This window comes from Chelonus insularis, unplaced genomic scaffold, assembly GCF_013357705.1.
Source record: "Chelonus insularis isolate UGA/USDA-ARS -01 unplaced genomic scaffold, ASM1335770v1 contig_3_pilon, whole genome shotgun sequence".
Taxonomy (NCBI): Eukaryota; Metazoa; Arthropoda; class Insecta; order Hymenoptera; family Braconidae; genus Chelonus; species Chelonus insularis.
In genome coordinates, this window is record NW_023276556.1 from 40,001 (window position 1) to 65,314 (window position 25,314).

Sequence of the window (25,314 nt, forward strand, 5' to 3'; positions counted from 1 at the left end):
TGTAATGTGGTGGAAGAACAAAAACAGACTCAACCTAGTGAATAATCATTTAGTTGATATTCTTACAATAAATAATCGCAAAAATTATCATATTTATTAGGACGTTTTTAAATTTTGAAATATAAAAGTGATTTTTTCATTGCCATTATTTGTATTATTGATAATATTAATATCAATTAGAGTCTTTGTGTTAAGAGAATAGTGTCGATTTAAGTGTAAAAACACTATTAATTCAGTGAACAAATAATGACTTTAATTTGTTGAAAGTTTAATAAGTTTTGTATGACTGTATGCTTCTCATCAAGTCCAGGCGACTAGGTATTCAAGGTAAGCCGATTATGCGTTTCATTTTGCTGTTAACATCTTGTCGTCTCTACAAAAACTATCAATAATATTGGTCAATCATAAAAACCTTTAGACATCGAAGGAAGAAGATCAATGAAGAGCGATAAGGCTTTTCATGAAGAGTAGAAAATTGCAAAAGTTATTCATGCAGAGAAAAAAAAGTTATCCCCTGAAATATGTCGGTCAAGTTCCTTGTAGAATATCTATTCAGTAATAAAATAAAAACTAAAAGACTCAGTGTTACTATTTGAACGTTATAAATCTAAGAATGATAGCGAAATTCAACGGAAAAATGAACTTGATAGTAATGACCTATAATTTTTTTCGTTACAATCGATGAATATCGAGCGAATGTCTTGATACATATGACTTTCAAAGGATATTATTCTACTCCATGATCACATTATGCGTACGACTTTATTCGACTGAAGGGCTCGCTAAAACAGCATGATATTTAGTGTGAAATTGCTTGATTCGATACATTGTTTGAATGAAAACATATTTATGACAATAAATAAGAAATAGATAATAACTGAAAAGAGTTTAATTACGGCGTAAAAATTTGTTACACTAATTCAAACTCTTGTTTAAACAAACTGTAGAGTTTTTCGATTAAATTGTCGAATGAGATGCATTGAATGTGATAATAAAGAGTAATTGCAAGACCTTCAAATAGCAAAATCCCTATCATGTATATTTTGCGTTAATTATGTTCCCAGATTCGTGATTTCTAGAACGTAGTTCTACTATCGGATTTGTAATCTTCATGAACCTCATATAATCTTCTACATACGTACCATTGTGCATGTATTAGTGAAGTTAAATAAAAAATGTGACAGTTTTCATTCACACTGCACGACAATCCTTCCAATTCTGATTAAAGACTTGGAGTACTCTGACAGCTTCGTGGTGATAATAAGAAAAATATGTTTTGCAACATCATTACATTTCAAGGTCATCAATTCAGAATCCTTAACTGACCTGAAATTCATTTGTTTTTATTTTTTTATATCGAAAAAGCATAAGTTAATATAAAAATCGTTTAATTTATTTCTTACATGAAAAAAATTTCCATGATTTTCACTGTAAAAGTCGAAGTGACAAGTATAAAAGTAAGTAGAAATTAGTAGTTTTGAGTGATATAAGTTTTTACATTAAATTTGAATAAATAGTACTTCAATATTTAGTATTTTAAAGCAAAATTTATCGTATATAATAATTATAAGAACATTTCTATTATAGAATTTATCATTTACTCCACTAGATTTAGGATAAACTCTTCAAAACATGAACAGTTGACAACAAAAATAGGTTTGGATGCATTCCATATCCACATGACAACTTCCTTATTGAAAAGTTTCTTAATAATAACTTAATAAAAATTTTTTTAACTGATGATAACTAGTTGGAATTCTTAAAATTAATGTATGATAGTTAGAAAACATTTTTAAACAATGTATAGAATCTGTATCAATATTGAGACATTCCTAAATATTTTATCACCAGTGAGACGTTAAGTTCATCATATTCTATAACGTTCATTTTTTTTACTATATTTTCTGACAGTTTTTTTGACATAAAAAAATAGCTCAACCAAATGTTTTTGAACTTTTTTTAGATTTCTGTTGCATTATCATTTGAATGAAGTTTGTACGAAGTCAATCTCTTCATTTATTCTTAAGATGAACTTGATGAAAAATATCCTGGCATAAGTACATATTCACACACGCATTTAAATTATGTTCTTCCCAAAGAGAGGTTAATGATGAAAAGTTATAATTCAATATTAATATAAAACCAATTTTTATTGAAGAAATTTCATGTTTTATCAATTATACACATCTTGTTTTGGAAAGTGAAAATTTTTCGTTATATTTTAATTTTATATTATTCTGACAATTTGTCTATCTTCTGAGTAGTGCATATTTATTAACTTAATCACCTTAATGAATTACAAATAAATAATTTTCTTATCTAAATAATTATTAAAGCTGAATTTTACTCCTCGATTTAAGCGATTTTTACTACACTGCAATTAATGTAAATAAACATAGCTCGTGTAAAATCTATTCAATGTTAAAATTCCATGAACGAATGAAAACGTTTTGCATTTAATACTCACACCCTGTAAGGTGTGATAAATTTTACAATCTGTTTATAAAAATTGATCATTAAGGATACTTTACGTAAACATTCCAGTAATTAGTTAATTTGTGATTACTCAGAATTCGCTATTGTACAGGAATATCCTTATTTCTAAACATTCAAATATCAATTTGTCATTTTGTGAATGTGATAAAAAAAAATTTCTTATTGAAGTCCAGTGTGATTCTTATTCATAATACAACTATGTCCTCATAGAACAGGGAAATACTTTTATATATTTTCATTTTATTATATGCGTTTTAAATACATAGAGAATATATGAGAATTTAATGAAAATGCATTTTTTTCTATGCGGGATAGGATTTTTGTTTTAAATCATTTTCTGTGGGGAAAACAGAGGCAATGTGAGGTACTTGGAGTAAAATAGGATACTTCGAAAAGTAATGAAATACTCTAAAGAGTAAAGCAGTACTTGGTATAGAAAAAATTTTTTTGTGATGTATGTATGTGCGTGCGTGCGTATGTCAGGTTTTTTTTCGTTTTCAATATCTCGAGAACCACAAAAGATATCGACTTAGAACAAACTTAATTTTAAAGGTAACAGAATGAAAAAGATCTGAAAGAAGTTTGAACAAATTCGATTCCGCCGTTTTTTTTATAACAAAAAGAGTGTAAAATAAGTTGAGTAAAGAAGACATTTGAAATAGATTCTACTTATTAGATAATTAACATGATTGACAACTGAGGCCAATATAATATGGTTGTTAATAACTTCATATGATTCTAAAAAATCATGTATTGTTTATAAAAAATTCAATTTATTATAAACAATTGAAAATGGTTTTAATCAATTGAATTATTATGACTATGATTATATTCGACAAATATCAACCAATATTGTTATAAATAACTTGATGTGATTAAACAATTGTATATTGTTTATAATAATACTAACTTTTTATTAACAAAAAAACTAAACGATGACAAAATTATGGAATTCAATTAATAGGAAGTTCGTCATCAGGACAAAAACTAAGCCCAGACCCATTTTTTTTGTTTTTAATTGAAATTTTTTAGTTGATTAAAGGCTATGAAAAACCATTATTATGATCACTGAAGGAAACATCAATTCTTAGAGTCCTCATATTTCTCCGGTGTTCCCTACATTATCTTTTAGTTTATTTTAATAATAATATTTACAAAAAAAAAAAAAAATCAAAAATTATTTAAAAAAGTTATATTTTCGAAAGTCAAAAATAATATTTTTTCGGATTGTAATCTCCATAAACTTGATAAAACTGAAATAAATTTAATCAAGAACGAAGTTATAAAGGCAATCTGTCAAATTTTTTCAATAAATATTTAAGACTGCATTATTTTTTTAAATAATTGGTATACAAATTGATGTAATTTTCAAGCAACTCATTTAGGAAGTTATAAAGATTCATTTTGAATTTAGATTTCACAGTTAAGATTGATAATTTATAAATTAAATGGAAATTTATCAATTTACATAAAATATTTCCTATTTTTTAATAATTTCTTCAATCATAAGTTTAATCAATAGATTGAATAAATTATTCTTATCAAATCAAATAATTATAATGTAACTCAACTAATTAAAATGGTTAAATATAAAGTTGATATTATTGAGTTCAATGATCTATATTTATTTGTAGTTGTCTATTCAAGTGTATTTGTTGCTCACACTCCATTGCTCAATTATTAATTTTCATGATACTTTTTATAAGCCTAAATATATTGAATTAGCACTTTGAAGCTGAAATCATTGAAATTTTATCTCTTATTTTATTTAATTAATTATACATCGTGAATATCAATGGAAATTGTATGATCAACAGCTGTGTATTCTACTCTATGCATTGTTAAACAACTAATTAAACAAAACAATTACACTCATGAAAGTGTACGTTTTTATGTGTTCAAAATTTGTTTTTAAATAACTGCAAATGATTTTATTGAGATAAATTTAACAAATTTAATGATTTTCAGAGTAAATGAGATTGCAAAGATTAAAATTATATTTGCTAAAATTTATTTTAAATGTAAGATACATAAAGGAACCGACATCGTGGCCTAAGTGGTAAGGTGCCAGCCTAGCGCACTATGGGTAGCGGGTTCGATTCCCGGCTGAGACAAGACCCATTTATAATATAGTCTTTTCTCTGACCACGATGAGCGGGAGGCCTCTCAGAGGGCAGTCAAGGGCGTAAGCTATCGTGCTGATGACTGAATAGTACAAAAAGTGCTATTGCCGCCACGATGCCCTTGGGGAACCAGGCGACACCCCATTGTAGTACAGCCTTGCTGATGCTGAGTCTGAAACCAGGACCCTTGAGGTAACCGGTAGAATCTCCGAGGGTAGGACGATTTCTTGTGGAACCGGGACGACCTCTTAGGTTGACACCAGGCCTATAGATCTTGCCTACCTAAGGCTGAGGAAACCGGGGGACCCATGGGGCTTAGCGGAATCTCCAAAGGCAGAAATAACGTTCTTTCGTACCACCATAATATATATATTGGAAATCGACACGGACTGTTTCGGGGCTCAGAAGGGAACCAAGGCAACTTGGGAACCTAGAGAACCTGCAGGCCTAAGACATAAGACGACCGTCTTTACTGTGCAAACAGACCCTGTACAAAGGCCCTGTGGCTAAGTGCAGGGGAAGGCGGGACATTCTAAGACATCTTCCACAAAAGATACATGAAGAGAATTTTTTCCTTTATCGTCACTAAAAAAAAATGTTTTAAAATATAGAAACTACAATATCTTTATCCAACAGTGAATTTTGAATTATTATTAATAATAAATTGATTACTTTCAAGTTATTATAGTAAAATAAATATTTACGAAAAGTCCCAAAATTCTCTGATGAATGAAAAATATTGGATAATTATATAGTATTACTCTGTCACTTTTGATTTTTTTGAAAATAGAGTATGCTATAGAGATGAACTTCTTGAGTGAGAATATACATACATGTTAGACGCAGGAACCATTTTTTAACATAGTTTTTTCATGTTAAAGTTTTGAAAATCATGATTTCATTTTTAATTCAATTTCATCGAAATGTAAGTTGTTTAATATTAGCAAAAAAAAACAAAATTCTCTACAAAGTTTTTTTGCTCTTGTTTGGGATTTTTTTTTCATCAATGGTCTAAATTATAAATACCCCTTCCCCCCTGTTCTACTTACCATTGTGTTTATTAAATGTATCTCATTAGAATTGATGATTTTTGAAAAAATAAATTAAATTATTTAATGTTAAAAAACTGTATTTATTTTTGGCTTCCACGCTCTACACACACACACATATATATATATATATATATATATATATATATATATATATATATATTAAGAATATACATATTCTTCAAAAGTACAAAATACTCCATTTTCGAAGGAATCGAAAGTGACGGAGTAATACTATATAATTACTTAATATTGTTACTTCTATTTCCTGTTATGTACAATTATCATTTTTTTTTCTTAAAATTGAAAAAAAATCTTTTATGTGCTGTATATTTTTTTCAAATAATAAATAATTTTTATGTTATTGGAATATTTTGCTGTTAAGTTCACTTATTTTTCTTTAGCTTTAGAGTGAAAAAACACCATCAGAAAAATGAATTGATTGTTAATCCTTAATAAGAAATTAAAAAGAGAGTAATTGACATTAAACCAAGAATTTCAATGGTCATTGATTGTAGATCACTGAAATCAATTCTCAAAATGTCAAACCTATCGAACTATTCTTTCATTTTAAATGATCTGTAGTCCTTTATCTTCTTCTAATACTGTACATATGTAGTCCTGTATGTGTATCACGAACAATAAATTCACTTAAGATTTCTTGATATGATAAACAAAAAATATATGAATGTAATTGAGTTACTGGTTTCAAAATCGATAGCAACACACAACATTCCATGAAATGTACTCTACTATTTTCATTAAAGACAATACTGTTTTTTGTCAAAATGGCAAAGTTATATTGATTTACAAATATTTAAATGACCACACGTATGGAACATGTATTGATTAGAAATAAAAGGTCAATAGTATATATGAATCTCTCCAATATTCCGGATATCATCATGTGGAGATATAACTTTGCTATGAGTATCTGTTGGAAGAAAAAAATCATTCATAAAATAGCTTGGTTGTTATGCTAAATAAAAAAAGAAAAAAACACAATAAAATTCAGTTAATATAAATAATAGCAGCTCGTAAAGTAAATTTTTTTTTTACCAACTCGTGAATCAAACACTAGGACTGATTTCATTTTATTCATTTTGTTTTGACCACTTGCGACTTTTCTATTACTATCACTAAGGATAAGTATGGAAAAATTCAATATTGAATGTGATACTGGAAAAATTTTTTTTATCGTTCCAATTATTCATTCAATATATATTATCATTCACATATCGAAGTAATCATCAGGAAAATAGCCATTTCTCTTAATAAAAAAAATATCACGAATATTATTGGACAAATAAAAAATGACAAACCAGTATTACTTGACGAACGTAAAAGCATTAGCTCTTTCTAGGGAAGCCACGACTAACACATTCACCACATCAATTGAGTCACTCAAAGCTGCTTGTTATTACCGCAAGTGTTTGTAGCAAAGTGGTTTATGTAATTCTATAAGCTTCGTGTAGAGGATCAAGTGGAATTTACTTCTTCTGGAATCTAGACACTTCAAAGATAATTAATGAATTTATCTACAAATTAATTTATATTAACTAACTAACGAGATATATAATGAAAAAATTTTCAATATGCTGTCAAATTTCCGTTAAATACTGTAAATAACTTTGAAGCATAATTATCTTTTAACAATATAATAATGTAAGTCGTTTATTCCAAATATGTGGAATAGAATCATTTAATAACCGATAAATCTATAAAGACCGATTAATATCAGCTGCTATAGAAACTGACCAGTCACCTCGTACATAAATGATCGTCAATAATTAATTTTCCAACAGTCGAGAAATAGTTTGATGCTTTCAACCAAGTGAACAAACAGGGGAACGAACCGGAGGAAAATATGAATTATTAGTTGAGGCTAATTAACTCTACGTGACGGTCTGATAAATAAGGTGACTTGATAACTTGAAATTCTCAGTGTTTTAAACTCAAGAACTACCATCCAATAAATTCATATGCATCTAAACAATCCATCATTACGGTAGTCAGATGATAAACAGTATCTGATTCGTGGAATTCAGAAATTATGAAAATTTGAATAATCATTTCTCTATAAAGAAGTATTGTTATTATACTTAAAGAAATATATTTTGAAATTTACATCTAAATCTACAGTAAAATTGCTGGGTCAGACGATAATTGAATAATAAAATGCTCTAATCGTAATAAATAGGTAAATGAATATTTAAGTTAAAAAACGTTTTAAATAAATGTATCTATTACAAAGAGACAAATCTTTTTGTCGGTGTGCTACGATATTGATTGTAGTGTATGAATTTTAATTAATTGTAAAGAAGTGTTGCCGACCTAATTTCATAAATCAATTGGAAGCACCCTTATCCTTGATTGAAAATCGAATACAACTCAGTTCTTCCTGTACTGATAAAGACTAAAAAAAAAATGTTTACGCCTTGCTACATCGAATTATTTATAATTGGAACGACCGCCGTAAGATTCTGGAATGGATGGACAGACCCGTAAATAAAGAGAAATTACTGCATCTTTGGTTTACTCCATTTATTGAGGGAAATCTTGATTGAACCACAAACTTTGTTAGCACAGCATCTGCGACTCCAAGGGATTTAATAATTAATTCTTTTATAAGTTTTTTTAGTTCAATCGACTCTTAATGTGTTCAGTCAATTATTGTGAAAAAACAGTATTTAAATGAACTCTTCAGTATTTTGTTTAAAAAAAGTTTATTTTGAAAGAGTATGAGAATAATTTTTTAAATATCGCTTATTATTCCAACTTTAATGAAAGATTTTTTTGACAAAAAAATAAAATAGTAATAATTATTTTGACTCAATATTAATATTGAGCCAAGTACTATAAATCGAAGTGTATTAAAAATAAATACATATAAATGTATTTGATGTCAAATATCATAAACAAACTGTGAAAATGTTGAAGTTATTTTAAACACACTTCAAGATGTATTAAAATCTATAGTTTGTTTATGGCGTTTAACATTGTACACGTTGATGTGGATTCACTGTAATACATTTTAATATGCAGTGATGTTTACTAGACTATTCGATGTTAGGTCAGCTGTGAATTGATTTCACTTCTTACTAGGAAAATTGTTCAGTTGTACGGATTGTCCCCAATGGTTACTGTTCATTTGCTATTGATTTGATATCTGATCTCATAGCAAATAGAAATCTATGTTTCAAAGTATGTTTCAATAATGTTTTGACCTTACTTATTAATAGTGATAAACCTATTGAATATCAAAATAATCTTGTGATTAATTTATCCTGACAAATAACTTGATACAAAAAAAATTTTCGGTTTAAAACTACTCTTATATTTTAGGTAGACTCGAGCATAAATTAAAGCTGTGGTAAAATTTAGGCAATGGTTAAGAAATTAACCCAATGTTTATAGAAAGAAGAGGTATAAAGAATATGTCCATGTGTATATATATAATTTGATAATAAATACTAATATTGCAAATAATCTTTTGTTAAAATATCAGTGCTCTTCAGTAGTCTAGGTGTGACCCGAAAAGTCCACACGGCTAACTTCCTTGTGGAAAGAATGAAAAGATTCATCTAGTTTACCATTTTTTCCAGTTTTTTGCTGAAAATCGAATCAGATCTAAGTTGCATAATTATGCATCGAATGCAATTAGTCTCACGATATCATTTTTTTTTGAGATAATCGAGATGAAAAATAATTGCGAAGGCACAAACGCCCGTACGTACACGCAGAGAAATGTATGGTAAAAATTACCCTGAATTTTATAGTAATTTGGTGACACTGCAGGGTGAGAGTAAAAATTACTGTGCATATTCTAAAAATTACCATACTGCATAGTAATTTTTAGGGTAAAAATTACTATGCAATATGGTAATTTTTAAAATGTGCACAGCAATTTTTACAATGTGTATAGTAATTTTTACCCTCACCCTGTAGTGTCACCAAATTACTATAAAATTCAGGGTAATTTTTACTATACATTTCTCTGCGTGTATACACACATACACACATCCACTGAAAATCTGTCGTATTCAACTCTGGGGACCTCAAAATGTGGAAATATGTCGGAATTCGAGATTCGCGAAATCGTTCTCATTAAAATAACTTCCCACTGGGAAGTTAACAATGTAACATAATAATTACTCAAAAATTGAAACGACTACTTACTTATATTACGAACTAAATGATAATAATATAAAAAAACATTTCTCTGTTTATTCACGTGTTTTTTATTTCTTACACATAATATAATTTCAGTTTTTGAGTATACAGTTTCCTTTGCATAATTACTGTAAAATAATATTTTAAATGATTCAACGTAGACTTAATTTCTAAACTTTCACCAGAATCATTTCTATAAATTATACTTGAGTATTTTTCACTATTTTATCATTCTAGAAGTTGAATGTATATTGATATCTTCAGGTAAATTTAACGATCAGTCTGCCAAGTTAAAGTCTTTATGCCATTTTTAGCATAAAGCATAAAGTATTATTGAGCACAATTTAGATTATCTACACAAATATGTTTCCAATAACGTTTGCATCTGTCTCTTAGCAGATTTTTTTGCGAAAATATTCCAACGCTAGAATAGTAGTCTCTGAATATGAGCATTGATTTTTTCTAATAGCTTGCATAATTTTTTTCTTGAAAAAAATGTTCTCTCACAAATAATGATTAAATTTTCCACTAGAACATAAATCACTCCTTTCAGACGTGAAATAAATTATTAAAACTTTACAATAATAGTTAGTAAGTGTTTAAGCACTTAAACTTTAATGCGTCGTTATACATTAATGTACATAAAGCACTTTGCCATATTTACTCTAAATCATGGCCAATTGAAACAATAAACTTTGACCAATCATTTATAATTCTGTGAATTCTCTTCCGATTAATTTAAAATAGGAAAGAGAAGATGAGGAAAACTTACTTTTATGTCATCGATCGATTGTTAATATACCCCTTTTTTATGAATTGTTTATAACGTGTCATGTCGTGATAAGTAACGCAATAAATAGCTGCTGAGAAATTTTCCTGAATTATTTTTTTTTTGTAAAAGTTCCAATCATAGTCAATAAGTACTTTGATTTATAATACATTTCGAACTTAAGAAAGGAATTAATACAAGCGTGCAAGTAGTTAATGTCGATTTAAGTCAGACTTAATTTTCAGGGCAACTGAGATGACAGACGATGGCAGAAACAACTTCTTTCCTATAAATTGAAGTTTCCGTAGTTTAATTTTTCTAAAGAAAGTGCAATCTCATATTTGTATTATTTCAAAATTGTAATTAAATTATTAATGTAATGAATTAATAATTGGCTTTTAAATTTACTTGTTAATTTAATAAATATCCTAATCAGTTCTATCCCATTTGTTAATTTATTTAAACGAAAAGAATATTTGATTATTATTTTTAAATCCTAATGCAACAATATCTTACTCCATCCCAGGTATTGCACTAGATGTAGGCTAAAAAGAAGTGATCTTTGAGATGTCTTTTCAATAAATTATGACATCAAATATGCATTAATAACAATATTTTCAAGGTATATAACACAAAAAAAAATTTCTTTGTAGATTTTTTTCATATTGCTGTTACAAAATGTAATACCTATTTTAATTCTATTTTTATCCTGAGACTATCTTTTCTTAAGGTATAACTCAAGATAAACAAATCTTAATTAAAATAGGAATACGAAAAAATCAGCGTCTTTGTAGGAAAAAAATTTTTCATTTTTATCCTAAATTCATACTAATTTTATCCTATCTTTACTTTTTTTTCATTCGCCTCATCTTACATTTGTTTCATACTTTTTCTGGTTTCAATCTGACTTTATTTAAGATTCGACTAATTTCATTTTAATAAAAACATTTTTTTTTTATAATCATTCATTTTATTTCAATTCTCATCAGGCTGTCCATTAGCATTATTATTATTACCATTTACATCATATGTATTATTAAAAAAGTTTGACTGTAATGAGAGTTATTATAATATTGACCATGTTCATATTTGAAAAAACAGTTTCAAATCATTAATTATTAGGTTTTAACGAATAATTTGTATCAATTTAATTTTTGGAAAATTAATCTACTATATGAATTGTGACCTTATTCCAACTATTTCCATAAGTACTACTAGATATAAGCAAATCAATTTTCACCTACTTCAGTACTGCAAATTGTAGTATTTTAAATTAAAACACGTGTTTTAAAATTACGTTACTTATTTGATTAACATCGTAGTCACTTTTAATATACTTGGAAGAGTTTTAGAAGTGACTAAAAATGCTTCCAAATTTGAGATTTATGGTGAGAAGGATCAAAATTGTATTAAAATTAGAAGGCTGAAATTAGGCTTTATCATCCTAATTGTTATCTACTCAAAAAATGAAACAGAATAATATTAGGATAAAAAGGTTGAATACAGGATAAAAAGGATAGGAATAGTATGAAGAGAATAAATTTAGGTGTTATATTTTGACCCGGGGTTCGTAGGATCGTTTTTTCATGTTGTTTCTTATGAGGATTTATTGATGTTTAAATTTATTTGTTTGAAAATTTTTTCGATGATTGGATGATATTCGATGAATTGAATTTCTAAACCTAACAGTTTGAACTAATTTAAAACATTCATGTGTCAATCTAAAATAAATAAATTGAATATTTAAAAATTTACTACGTTTCAAGGTCTTATATTGCTATTATTTAACAATAAAAAAACTAATATTTATCATTATTGCAGTAAGATCCCACTTTTTTAAGTCATTCAAATTTGAATTGAATATTATATTCCTTCGACTAGACATTATTATCTTTACATGATACTTAGATAATTTTGAAATGATGTTGTATTTATTGTTGTATATAAAAATAAAATGTGAAGTAAATACTTTCTTTATCCATTCAACAATATTAAAAGTGAATATGCAAAAATAATAATGTCAAATACTGTGCTGTTTCATAATGAATTTTCATATTTAAGTTGTATATATATATATATGTAGTGTATTGAAAATTATCATCATATAAAACATTAAAAAGCATTATGTGAAAGTTTGTTGAAGTATTTTCCTAAAAGATAGTGGAATTCATTGATGAAAATATTAAGCAAAACAGAAGTGAGAAAGATCGAGTTGCAGCTTTGAGATAGTTTTACAGGTCTTCATTATGAGATGAATATTCAACCATGCTTAAAACATACTAATGTCTCTAGTGATAGGAATATTTTCAAGACGGAAATGACATGTCAAAGTCTGGAGGTGTTAGATAATGGAAATCTTTCTAAAAGTCATGGGTCTAGGGGTTAAAGATTTTGAGACATATATTGAGAGAAATATTGAGTACTTGACTATGAATTTGAATCAATAGAAATTGTATTAAATTTTAAGATTGATTGTATTTTTTAACTATTCTTTCTCGTGGTATTCATAATTTCATTTATTTATTAGTTAAGGAAAACCAGAAATATATAATTACACTTTAGAAATATTTTTTTTTGATGAAACCGTGAAAAATAAGTTAAAATTAACCTGATTTAAATATACGGAAGTGTGACAAAAATTATTATAACTAGAATGAAAATTACTTTAAACAGAACGAAATTTTATGATCTTCAACTAATTTTTATCTCCTCCCCTCCAATTTTATTGACTAATTTTTAACACACACCCTATTTGTATTTGATTGACTCTCAACATGAGAATAGTAAATAACTTTCTTCATCTAAATAGGTAATATAAATGTAATTAAAAATGTTTCAAGTTTAAGTATATTACATAGCGATACGCTTGTAAATAAATAATTTTCAACTTCATCTTAATGGTGTAAATTTAATAACAATGAAATTCCATTAAAAGATATAGTTTAAATTATTAAGTACCTTTATTCTCAAAATTGCGGAAACATTGTACATTTATTTACTTAAAATAATTTCAATTAAATAAACAAAAATTTTCAAAGACTAAATATTTGTAATTAAGAACATTGTAAATTCAAATAGGTAGGCTAGAAAATGATCTAAAGATAAGCAATGATTTCCAAAAAGACAGTAAAAGTTTTAAGTAAACATTCTAAACAATGGTTATTTTGTTTGAACACCAATTGTATATCAAAAAGGAATCTAAATCATCGTGATTACTAATTTAGAAGAAATAAATAAACAATGAAAGAAAAAGAATCAAAAATGGGAATGTCAAAAGCTATAAAATAAAGGATAGTAAAAGCAGCACATTCAACGAAGCACGTGGATTGAATTGTAAAGCGAGAGGTAAAGATTTTAAAAGCTTTTAAAGTAATGTCATCGCCATGGTTATCTACAGTGTAAACCCTGTGTTAATCTCTTATCACTACTTCGTGTTCATTCAATAACTAATAAAACTTGTCCTTTTTCTGTTCAAAGTGATTATAAGCTTCTGGAGTAGAGCTTTTATGGATAAATAATTTATCACATAAATAAAACATAATTCGTTTTTTTTTTTTTTTGTGTTTCAACGTATTTATAAATAAATATTCTGATTGCAGAATGTCCTGGAGATGACTCGAGGGTATTGAGGAGGCCGAGGTGAAGTTGGAAGTGGCCACGAATGAGAAGTTTTATCTAAACGTGGCGGGAGGAGTATGAGAACAGGGATGGAGGGTAACAACGATACAGAGAGTAGTCTCAATTTAACCGAGACGAACCGTACGTCATCAGTTTACACGATCGGCACCGATTTTATAACTAAATGGAGAGTGACGTAAGTTTCACTTTACACATACGCGTGATTGAGATAGCCCTCTAATATTGTTAGATGTTTAATGGCCACTGAACTGTAGATGAGATAGCATTTAAATATTTTTTAAAAGTATTTTCTAAGGATTCAAGTTTACCTGAATTTATAAAAAATTCTGAAGTTATTTAAATTAATTTAAAAGTAATAATCAAATAGAAATTTTTTCTCTGGAAAACAACGTTAAATGTTTAATCTTCTTGTCTTTACTAGCCGCTTGAAAGGGAGGTGACCTACTTTTTCTAATAGAGAAAGCTTTTTTCGTATTTCAAAGCTTTCAAAAAATCTTCAGTCTTTGTGTTTGATGGTAGGCCTAACGTAGAAGATGGAATCTGTAAAATATTTTTGAAAATTTATGAAATGAAAATTACTTTATAGTTTCCATACTACTGATTATCGTCTTAATTATATAATAACTATTAAAATCTGATTCTAAAGAATTTTTTCACGATTAACAAATATTTATAACATGAAAAAATATTATTTTGCAATCATATTACACGAAGATAGATTTAACTGTACGCTTGGAGGTCATAAAGTGTCCCATTTCGTTTCATTGACATGTGATTTTACATATAATAATGAAAAATTGTCTGTCTGCATGTTTATATGTCTTAAGTTTGGGATTAGATGTAATTTTTTTGCGGATTAAATATTATACTCTACTCCCTTGGCACAAATATATTATTTTTTATGTGTAGTTAATAAATACGCATTCCTCAACTCTATTTAACCTTCAAATATTTTCCGATAGTTCATACATCTTCGCAACAATAATATGATTCTTTATCCATGTAATTGGTAATGTTATTCAAAACTCAAAACAATTTTTTTTTCTAATTTTCCTTCAAATTCTTTCAATAATTTTGTCTTATATTTTTTTTATCAATCAAACTCCAAGAATAGAAATATAGTAGTGCGATAATTTAATTATAACCAATTCATGGAATGAACTAAACCTTGTGTAGGTTGACACCTCATTGTCGATATGCGTTTGTATATACACACGACTAGCATGTATTTTACTGTTTGAAAATACCTAACAATGGAAAATACCCAATTATCCTATGTGTGTAGTTTGCATGTAGAGGATAATCACAGCGCGAATAACCGTTAGTATAACTCGATAAAGTATAGAAAAAGCAAAAGAGTGCTCGTTGACGTGAAAACGTACATATAATATGTATGAGAATGTATGATCGATTGATCCGTGGTTTGTTAGGCATTTTCACTCTTCTAGTACCTAAACTACTTTATACCTTGCATTTTCCTTTACTTTGAAAAATTAAAAATGTTCCATTAATTAACGTCTATTCCAAAAAACAAAAAACCATTTATACTGTAAGTTAAATTTTCTCTTTAGATTAATCTCGAAAATATTTTTATTAACAGCAAACTATACTATATACACCAGAATGTAGATTCTCTTGAAAATTTATTAACCCTTAAGAGGGACACCAACTGAAAATGGGTCAATCAAAATAAAAACTACTTTTTAATTTGAATGATTGATTTAAATATGTGTAAAATTACATAAACATTTATCGTTTGTTATTCTTTAAAAATCCTATTTTCATAATAGGCTTCATGAAGTGTTAATAATTGAAATTAACTTTTGTCAAAATAAATATATTAAATAGGTAAGATAAAAGTTGGTTTGAGCTAGACTACTTTCCCTCCTTAAGTATGAAATATACTATTTTAGTTTATTCCGTAGACTTTTAGCATTTTTGAATCGCCTGAATAGGTTTTACAACTTGTAACTGCACTAAAACAAATTAAAATGGTTACCTCTATTATTTTTATTGGTTGTAAAAAAGAATAATGAAACCACTGTAAATCTCGATTTTCAAAAAGATGGTATTTTTACACATTTAAGTGTGTTAAAAAGAGGTCACTCATTCGATTAGTATTGTAGCTATTTCTAACATTCATAAAAACGTGTAAGAAATAACCTACAATAGCAATAATGTAAGTAACGTCATTTTTAACATACTTAACTGCGTAAAAATAACACGTGTTCGGAAATCAAGATTCGCAATGACTAGAATTTTACACTGCAAATTTGAGATTATACATATACTGCGAAAAGAGTCTGTAAAATCATTATAGTTCATTATCTGTTTAAATTTCAAACATTTGTGAAAGGATTTTGGATTTACAGTGTAGTTAATAGTACATTGTGTATCAAGGGATCTAAGTACCCTATTATTGTCTCGATGATAAGTTAAGTCCCGTAATGCATACAGAACTTTATATATAACAGGTTATGATGATAGTAACTTATTCTAGCCGTGGAGAGGGGTTTAAGTATCCGATTCGCGACACGGTGAAAAGAGCTCCTGTATAGTTTTTGTAAACAAACAAAACTACATAACCTCATAGGATTGTTCGAAAATTTACTTAATCCGTCATTATTTGTTCTAAACACCTCAGAGAAAATTTGGTGTTGTACCTGGAATTGATCATGATTGCGTTTTTGAGTACTTAAGTTACCTAGGGATTTAAGTAAATTACTTGGATCCCGTTTCACAGGTATGATAAGTTATGTTTATCATGCCTCTATTATATAAAAAACATTAATCAATAGTTATATCAAATATATTATAGTTATTATAACTTTACTGGTTGGACTTGATAAATTTTCAAGAAATTCCCAATGAAAGTCATTTTAAGAAGAACATAATCTTACATTTGATTTATTAATGCTAACTTCTTGCATCTTCTACTTCGAATCATAGAATTTTCATCCCTAGTATTGTAGATATACATCTCGGATTAAAATAATTTCAAGCTAGTTGTTACACTTTATATGTATATGGACGCAACATTGTATCTGATAAATTCCTACCTATAATAAACTGTCAAAAAAAATAAATGGTCAAGTCTCACATTAAATGTATCACCTAATCAAAAGCACCAAAAAAAGTTTAATAGTTGATGTTTCCTAGAGGAACTATATAATTAGTATTCATCTGGAGTATATACTCCAGATGAATAAAAAATTCTTTTAGCGCATGGGTAAAAACGTTTTTTATTAATACTGAATCGTTTCTTTGACATCTTGCTCATTAACATGTGTATTAACAGTCGTTTAACATTTAATGAATCCTTTCGTTACTTTTATAAAAAGATTTATTAATAATATTAATACATTATCAACGATTCATTAATTTTTTATTGGAGCAATGGATAAAATAAATATTTGTGAATCATTTATTCAAATAAATTTGCTTGACTCAAATAAATAATTTATTGATACCTTGTAACACGACAATTTATTGTGAGAATCATCCGCCTCATATTCCCTCACTATTCTATTAGTTGATTGAGGAAATAGTCAGTCAAAGAACAACACCTAAAACTGTGTCGAGGTACAACAGTCGACGCAGATTAAGAACCTCCTTGTCTATTGTGAAAATCTCATAACTTAAGTAATAAAATTTATATTTATTAAAGATGGTGGAATACAAATTATAATGAAATAATGAACAAGATTACACTGCAAATCGTAGTGTTTTAAAATGACGTCACCCATTTGATTAACATTTTATTTACTTTTAATGCACTTGGAAGTGTTTAAAAGTGACTACAATGTGAATCAAATAAGTGACGTCATTTTAAAACACTTATCCGCATTAAAATAATGCATTTTGGATTTGCAGTGTTATTAATTACAAAACTCTTTGAGTCATAACTCACACAATTACTAAAAAATTATTTTGCAATGAGTAACACAGTTAGTCTTACAAACGAGATTTATGAACTATAAATAAATCTGTATTTATATCAAATAAACGTTAACAGAAATTTCTTTCAACCAAATGCTTCTATCACTGCAATAAATGACTTACATTGTTTTTTCTGCTTACTTAATATTGACAGTTATAATTTAAATAAGTGGGAGTCAAATAAAAATAGCATGTTGATGGCATCTGTTTAAGTAACTGTTGAAATAATAAAAAAACTTGTCAATAATTAAGAGATTTATCCTATTAATACCTTTTTTTTAAAATGACTAGCGAGTTTTCATAATTAATTACAGGATAAAATTAAATTGTAGTAGTCTCAAATGCATCTGTACATATACATAAATTAGTTAAAGTTCATAGCCATTAAATGACTGTTGTGTATCTGCATATGACATTGCATATCCACTTTCCAATTGACTTGTGGCAATATATTTACGTACACCACAAACTACCACGCATAAATTAGTTCAGTCAATCTTCGTCAGCTTGTACTCCAACACCACCATTCATCTCGGCGCTTTATTTACTCAATCTCACATCACTTTCCTTCTCTATGCTCCTTTCAGCTTTGAACGAGCATGTTGCAGAGTCAATTTTAAACGGGGCGAAAAATTTACGATGACGGGAGTAGTCGCGTAGTGCTCATCAAGTGCAACTAAGGTATATATCAAAGCACAATTTCAAGTGAGATGAGCAAGTACTTTGAAAATTGAAACAATGAATGAGGAAAAATTTGTTGAAAATATTTCAAATTTATGTAAACTTATTTATCATAAGCAAAATATAACCTTGACCTAACTTTATTTTCACTTGTGGTATTAAACAAAAAAGTAAAATGAATAAACAGATAAAAAATTATCCTATTTGCAAGATAAATAATCATTCAGAGAATTACAGAAAAAATATAAATATAATTTTCTATAAATTTATTCAATGCTACTGTCGTGCTGTGAATCGTGATCACGCAAACTGAATCATTGGTCCTATGGGACAAAAGCATAATTTTCCAACCACGCGATTAAACGCATTGTGAACTTAATATTTTTATTCGATATTACGTCAAAAATTGCCAGAAAAGTCCTTAATACTAATGAAACTTACACTGTAAATCTCATTTTTCCAAAATGCATTATTTTAATGCGGATAAATATGTTGAATATGACGTCACCCATCTAATTAACACTGTAGTCACTTTTAACACACTTAGAAATGTGTTAAAAGTGACTACAGTGTTAATTAGATGGGTGACGTCATATTCAACATATTTATCCGCATTAAAATAATGCATTTTGGAAAACTGAGATTTACAGTGTATTGATCCTTTATTCACAGTATTATCTGAAGATGCAATATGTACGTAATACAGCTAATATTATTTTCGCAGCATCAATATTCAAGTCACGTTCTCAAGGTTTATCTTATGCTATTTAATTCAGAAATTTGTGATGCAGTTAAACGGTTAATAAACAAAATAAATTTTCCATTACTGTTTAAAATCATGATGTTACATTGTTACATTAACACCATTCTTTTATTTTTAATAAAATGATGAAGCTAAGACTACAATTTTTTAACTAATATATTTAGTATAAGGTTTTCGTTAAGAGTCTGTTTCAAGTACTCTCATGTTTACTTAAGTATTGGTTTCCATTCATCTGTTGATACTTTTATTACTTTCATGATGATTGTACCAGCACATGAGTCTCTGATCGACGCATAATCAGGACAAAGAAAGAGATGTTTGGTTTTCAATCAAAGATATCTTAAAGAAAATGAGTCAGTCTTTAAAAAAGTTCCAACGAGTGCACTGTGTCGTTTTGCTGTAATTAAATACATCTCTAGTGTGGTCAATCCAAATTGGAATTAAGCCTCTGATTTTCTCTTTCATTGTTGTTTGATCAATTACAATAAGTCATATTGCTGGATTCAATCTTCAACTAAGTTGTGAGTCAAGTTCATTATTGTTTGGATCAAGCCCAGCCTTGATTCTTCTTATGTTACTAGATCAATTGCGTATAAGTCACATTCTTGAGGAAGTTAAGATGGTCTTCCACGAAATTATACACGATTTCTGCTGACTTATACCTTGATCTATATCTACAATTGATTAAAAATGCGACATATCAACTACGTAAACAGCCACATTCTCAAGTGCTGAGATTTTCTCAAATCTCAATGATTTCCAGATAGGAACATCTGCTGGCTAAACTGGTTGATATGAAACATTCTAGAAGATCAAGTTTTGTTGTTGATTTTCAATTGGCAATCAAGTGAGTCTCTGATCACATGTTATTGGAAGATTCAGCATGAATCTTCACGAAGTTTATTTTACACTTCTGCTGACAGAACCACTTGATTCAATTCTAAGAAAGTTTGATTAAAAATGTTGATTCAATGTTGTGTCTAATTACGGGCATACGTTTCACTCTCTGAGAAAATACCAATTCATATTTTCTTTCAGGATTCAACAGCTTCAACCTCTTAATTATTGTTCAAACACTGGTCTGCGATCACCTCGACGTGTAACCAGCTCTCTACATTCTACGTTATTTTAGATCAGCTATTTTAATCTCAGTTATTAATGCCTAATTCAACTTTTGCTAATAAATAAGTTTAAATAATTAATTAAAATTTCTCTTATTCTTTTTTTTGTTTCCATTTGATTAATTAACTTTAAAACATATTAAGCAATTTAAACCATATTATTTCTCTTTTAATCAATTACACTAAAAATTAATTGAACGTGTTTCATGTTGAATCAATAAACATTTTCAAATTACCTTGTCATGCTAGTGGCAAGTAAAACGCGAAATATAAATGTATGAGATCCTTGAAAGCACCAGAGCAAAGTGACCACATGAACATCAATATTGGTGAGAGCTACCCTTTGTTAGGCTTTCAAGCCAACTAGTGATGCGACAAACACAACATGTCTAACCAATAACAACATCAGAACATGAGCATCTAGTGCTAATCACTGTCTCCGAATACCCACAAAATAATTTATAAATTTATCACCTTAAAATTTCGAGTAATACTCTGAATTCCACATTAACTGAGATATTGATGTAATCATTAGATAGTAATCCTTATTGCTGTTACTATTTAAGTCATTTATTAAAGTGAAATACCACACTCTAGACAGCGTTTAAATTTCATTAATTTCAATTACTTTAATTAGTTTAGAAAACATATATTATATTTTGATTCAATCAATACACTAAAAAAACTTCTATTAAAATAATTAGAAATTACAATTATATGTTGCAATGTTATTTTTAAAATAATTAGTATTTAGATTGATTATTGTAGATAATAGTCATGTTATACCAAAAATAATTGGACTGAATAAAATTGAACTTGTGATATAATTAAAAAATAATGAAAATATTTTAATAGCCTTTAAGTGGTACGACTATATTGTTATTCATTTGTGTTAAAAAAATTAAGATCAAATTAATAAGTGCAAGTGTCAACACAGTGATATTATTAAATGTGTATAATTATTATAAGTATAAAAGTATGAAATTCTCTGATTATTATAATTAACTACGTTTTATTTTTTATTAATTAAACAATGTTTCAATGTTGACTACTATTATCTAAAAGAATAATAAGTAAAATTTAGTCAGTGAATAAGAACGATATTAATATTAAAGTAACTATTATTACATAAACCAAAAAAAAACTTGAAGAGAAATTTAATTCAAAGCTGGAGTTGCCAATCCTATTTGAAATGTAATTAATACTCAAAGTGATAATACTTAAATAAAGAATAACTTAAGTCATTGAAAAATTGATTAAAAAAATGATTGAGCATGAATCACAAAGAATTAAGTAATTAAAGAATGATGAAATCGTTAGAAAAAGTAGTGGCTTTGATTAAAGATACATTTCAAAGGTTTAATGTAAATCATGCCAAGTCTAACACAAATGGAGCTATTCTTCTAGCAACAATAACTCGCACATATATTTGCATTCATCTCTATAAATTTATCTGTGTTGAATATCCTATATATAATTTCAAAGCACATCACTTGTTCGAATAAATCCGGATAAACAGAGAATGTAGTAGAGACAGTCGACTTGGCACAGACATCCTCTCGCCTGTTGCCGCCCGGTCAATGACTTGTTGTCTTGTGGATATTTACATTCCCACAAGTTCACATTGAACACATTTTATGCAACCAAACTATTTCCAACTTTTTCCATCTATATTTACACGTTTTTTTTATTCTTTTTTCGTCATTTTTATCCATGTGTCATGATATTATTTAACACCATTAAAAAATGCCATTGAAGCAAGAACAAAGCCATTTGTATGGTAGATTTTACGAAAAAAAATGCTTTGATCAAACACAATATTCTGACTATTTTTTTTCACTACGGTACAATTTCTGTATGAATTTTCAGCTGAGGTTTTGGCTTATGTAATTTCCTTCTAAATTTGTATTGCGAATATATTTTTTTTTTCAAGCCATTGTATCGAAACATATAGTTGTGAAATCTTAAGGTCTTCTTCTAAAATACGTGCCTTCGGTATACTTACTTTGTTCACTTCGAGAAAACGAAAATTGAGTTTCGTGTCTATATTTTTGTCCAACGAAATACAAAAAGACTTGATATGCAGAACATGAAATTCGCAAGATGGAAACTATAATTCCAGAACACAGAGGTTGTTTCATTTCACTGTTTTCATGAGAATAACATAAATCTGACAGAATGTTCAATTCAAACCATACATGATCGATGATTAGAAATCCATTATCTATCAAATGTTGTGAGATATATATTATGAAATAGTAATTTATGCGACAGATCTAATTTTCTCAAATAAAAATAAATGAATGATATACATCAATGTATATCAATTGAATACTATTTGTTTAATATTTCACTGAAAATGAAAAGTATATATCTCAAGTAGTATACATTTATGAAAAATAAATTGGGATGAAAATATTTATACTTTCATAAACTAGTGAACTCATTTACGTAAAAATACTTATGGCTATTGATTTGATGTTAAAATTAAGACTTTGCTGTTTTCAATAAATTAATGAGCTATATTTTACATTTTTACCAGTAGTAAAGAGTAAAAAAAATATTTATTCTCGGATCAATACTCACAGAGATTTATTATTCAAATAAATGACTAGTGAAAATGGTTTCGAAAGATAGAAAGACATAGGTATTTAATTAATCATCAAATATTTGATGTAACAATGTTTTTACAATTCCAAAAATACATAATTTTATCACATTTCAATAACTTTCAGTAATAAAAGCATTAGTGTGACAGATCTCTTGTTACATTACATCATAAATACTAAAATTAAAAGAATATCTATTGAACAAACTGTTACGAATGTAGGAAGATAAATATGTTGAAACATTTGTTTGTTACTTTTCCGACAGAAAACTCTAAAAGTAAGCGAAATTTAAACTGTAAAATAAACGTTGAACATCAGTAACGGAGTATTATTTTGCAGATATTATACTCTTCCAAAAAAATAAACAAAACCAAGTACCTTGACACCATGCTTTTTAAAAAATACTATCCATGGCATGTACATTACGCAAATAAAAAAAAAGTTAACCAATTCTAGCATATTTTTAGTGAGAATTTAAAAAATTTATGCGTGTATTCTAATTAATTAGTTATTCCACAATTTTTTTTTCGTGTCATTAATTTTAAAGAATATTCTTTTCGGAATAGCCGGGCTTCTTCTTCCATGAAATATACCAAAATTAACTAAATTAACAATGTCATTTAATTATACCTCCTGAGTTCCTTCATTATAATTTTCAGTTTATCTTTTATCTTGGTATTTTCAGGAACCAAAAGGGAAGAATAGAAGGAAAATTATACTAGAAAATAGGGGTCTGGAGATGGAAGAGATTGTGAATGTAAAAAAAAAGGACAATCAAGGTCTAGAAAAGCATACGAAATGAGATGAACATTGTCTCTATTTGATTATACAATAAAAAAATGTGATTTAAGAAATTACTGCATTCGTTGAGAATTTTTATTTTTGCTTTTATTTGATATAATAGAACCTTCGGCTGCTCTATAATACTCACTCTACTCCGAATAAATGCGCCATTTAGTCCTTACACGAGTGTGCTTTTTTACCATAAAATATACTATTATAGCACCATGGTTTAAGTCTCGAAAAGTTCTACAGATATTCAATCGGTTACAAAAAAGGCTTTATTAGGAATAATATATCACAGGTTAGTCATGAAGAATAGCTTGGAAAAAATTTTGATATGATACTTAAATATTGATTAATATTTAAATATTCTGGGGTTTAAATATATTTTTTCTCTATCAAAATATATTTTAAAAATGAACAACTTAGACTTTGTTCCAGAGCTATGCTCCAAATTCATTTTAAAAATATACCCTGAATATTTGAAAAAAAATTCCGCTCGATTCTAAATTTGGAATATTCTTAACTTGTAACTTTATTAGTATCTTGTTAAATTCATTTTGTATAGCTAATTAAAATAATTTTTTTCACAACTCTAACTTATACTTGGTTTATGTACATTTTATAGATAATTTTTATTCAAAAATAATTTTAGTGTATATTAAGATCTAAAAATATATTCTAAAAATACATTTTTTTTCAATCTAGGAAGTTTCATCAGAGTAATGATAGTAAAAAATGTGAATGATTAAAGGACACATCTAAAGTATCCCTAAAAACATTGAGTAAATATTTAATAACACTTGAAAAAACGTAGGAAGATAAAATGCTTGAAGAGAAGATCCATGATTAAATATTATTAGATCAATTAATTTTATCGTCAAATATATTTTTTTCTGATAATTTATATTGAATGAGTAATAATATATTCTTTTTCTATTTTATTCGATTGTTTTGGCAGATAGATAAGACCTATTTAGCGGCAGTATTATTTGCTGAATAACACCTTATTCTTTACATACTCAGTTAATTGGAAATAATTGCTGAATAATGAATATTAAAGTCGTTTAGTATCTCCTTTAAACAGAACGAGTCTCAAGCGATATATACTATCATTACTGTGGGCATAAAAAATCTGAACAATTTTATTCTGTGTACGCGAAAATAAT

The 25,314-nt window shown here is 27.7% G+C and overlaps 1 protein-coding gene and 1 long non-coding RNA gene across 3 annotated transcripts in view; both read left to right on the forward strand.

Moving 5' to 3' along the window:
- The window catches only part of mAChR-B (muscarinic acetylcholine receptor), a 40,582-nt gene that overhangs the window by 164 nt on the left and 15,104 nt on the right, over nucleotides 1-25,314 (forward strand). For both annotated transcript variants that reach the window (XM_035085963.1, XM_035085964.1), the window contains exons 1-2: nucleotides 1-327; nucleotides 14,210-14,424. The exon at nucleotides 1-327 is cut by the window's left edge and continues 164 nt beyond it. In XM_035085963.1, coding sequence (XP_034941854.1) covers nucleotides 14,306-14,424 — 119 coding nt within the window. In that variant the 5' untranslated portion in view covers nucleotides 1-327; nucleotides 14,210-14,305. The remainder of the gene's footprint in view (nucleotides 328-14,209; nucleotides 14,425-25,314) is intronic.
- LOC118068512 (uncharacterized) lies at nucleotides 19,749-20,840 on the forward strand. The gene is made up of 2 exons (XR_004690520.1): nucleotides 19,749-20,153; nucleotides 20,671-20,840. It is a non-coding gene; the product is annotated as an uncharacterized lncRNA (long non-coding RNA).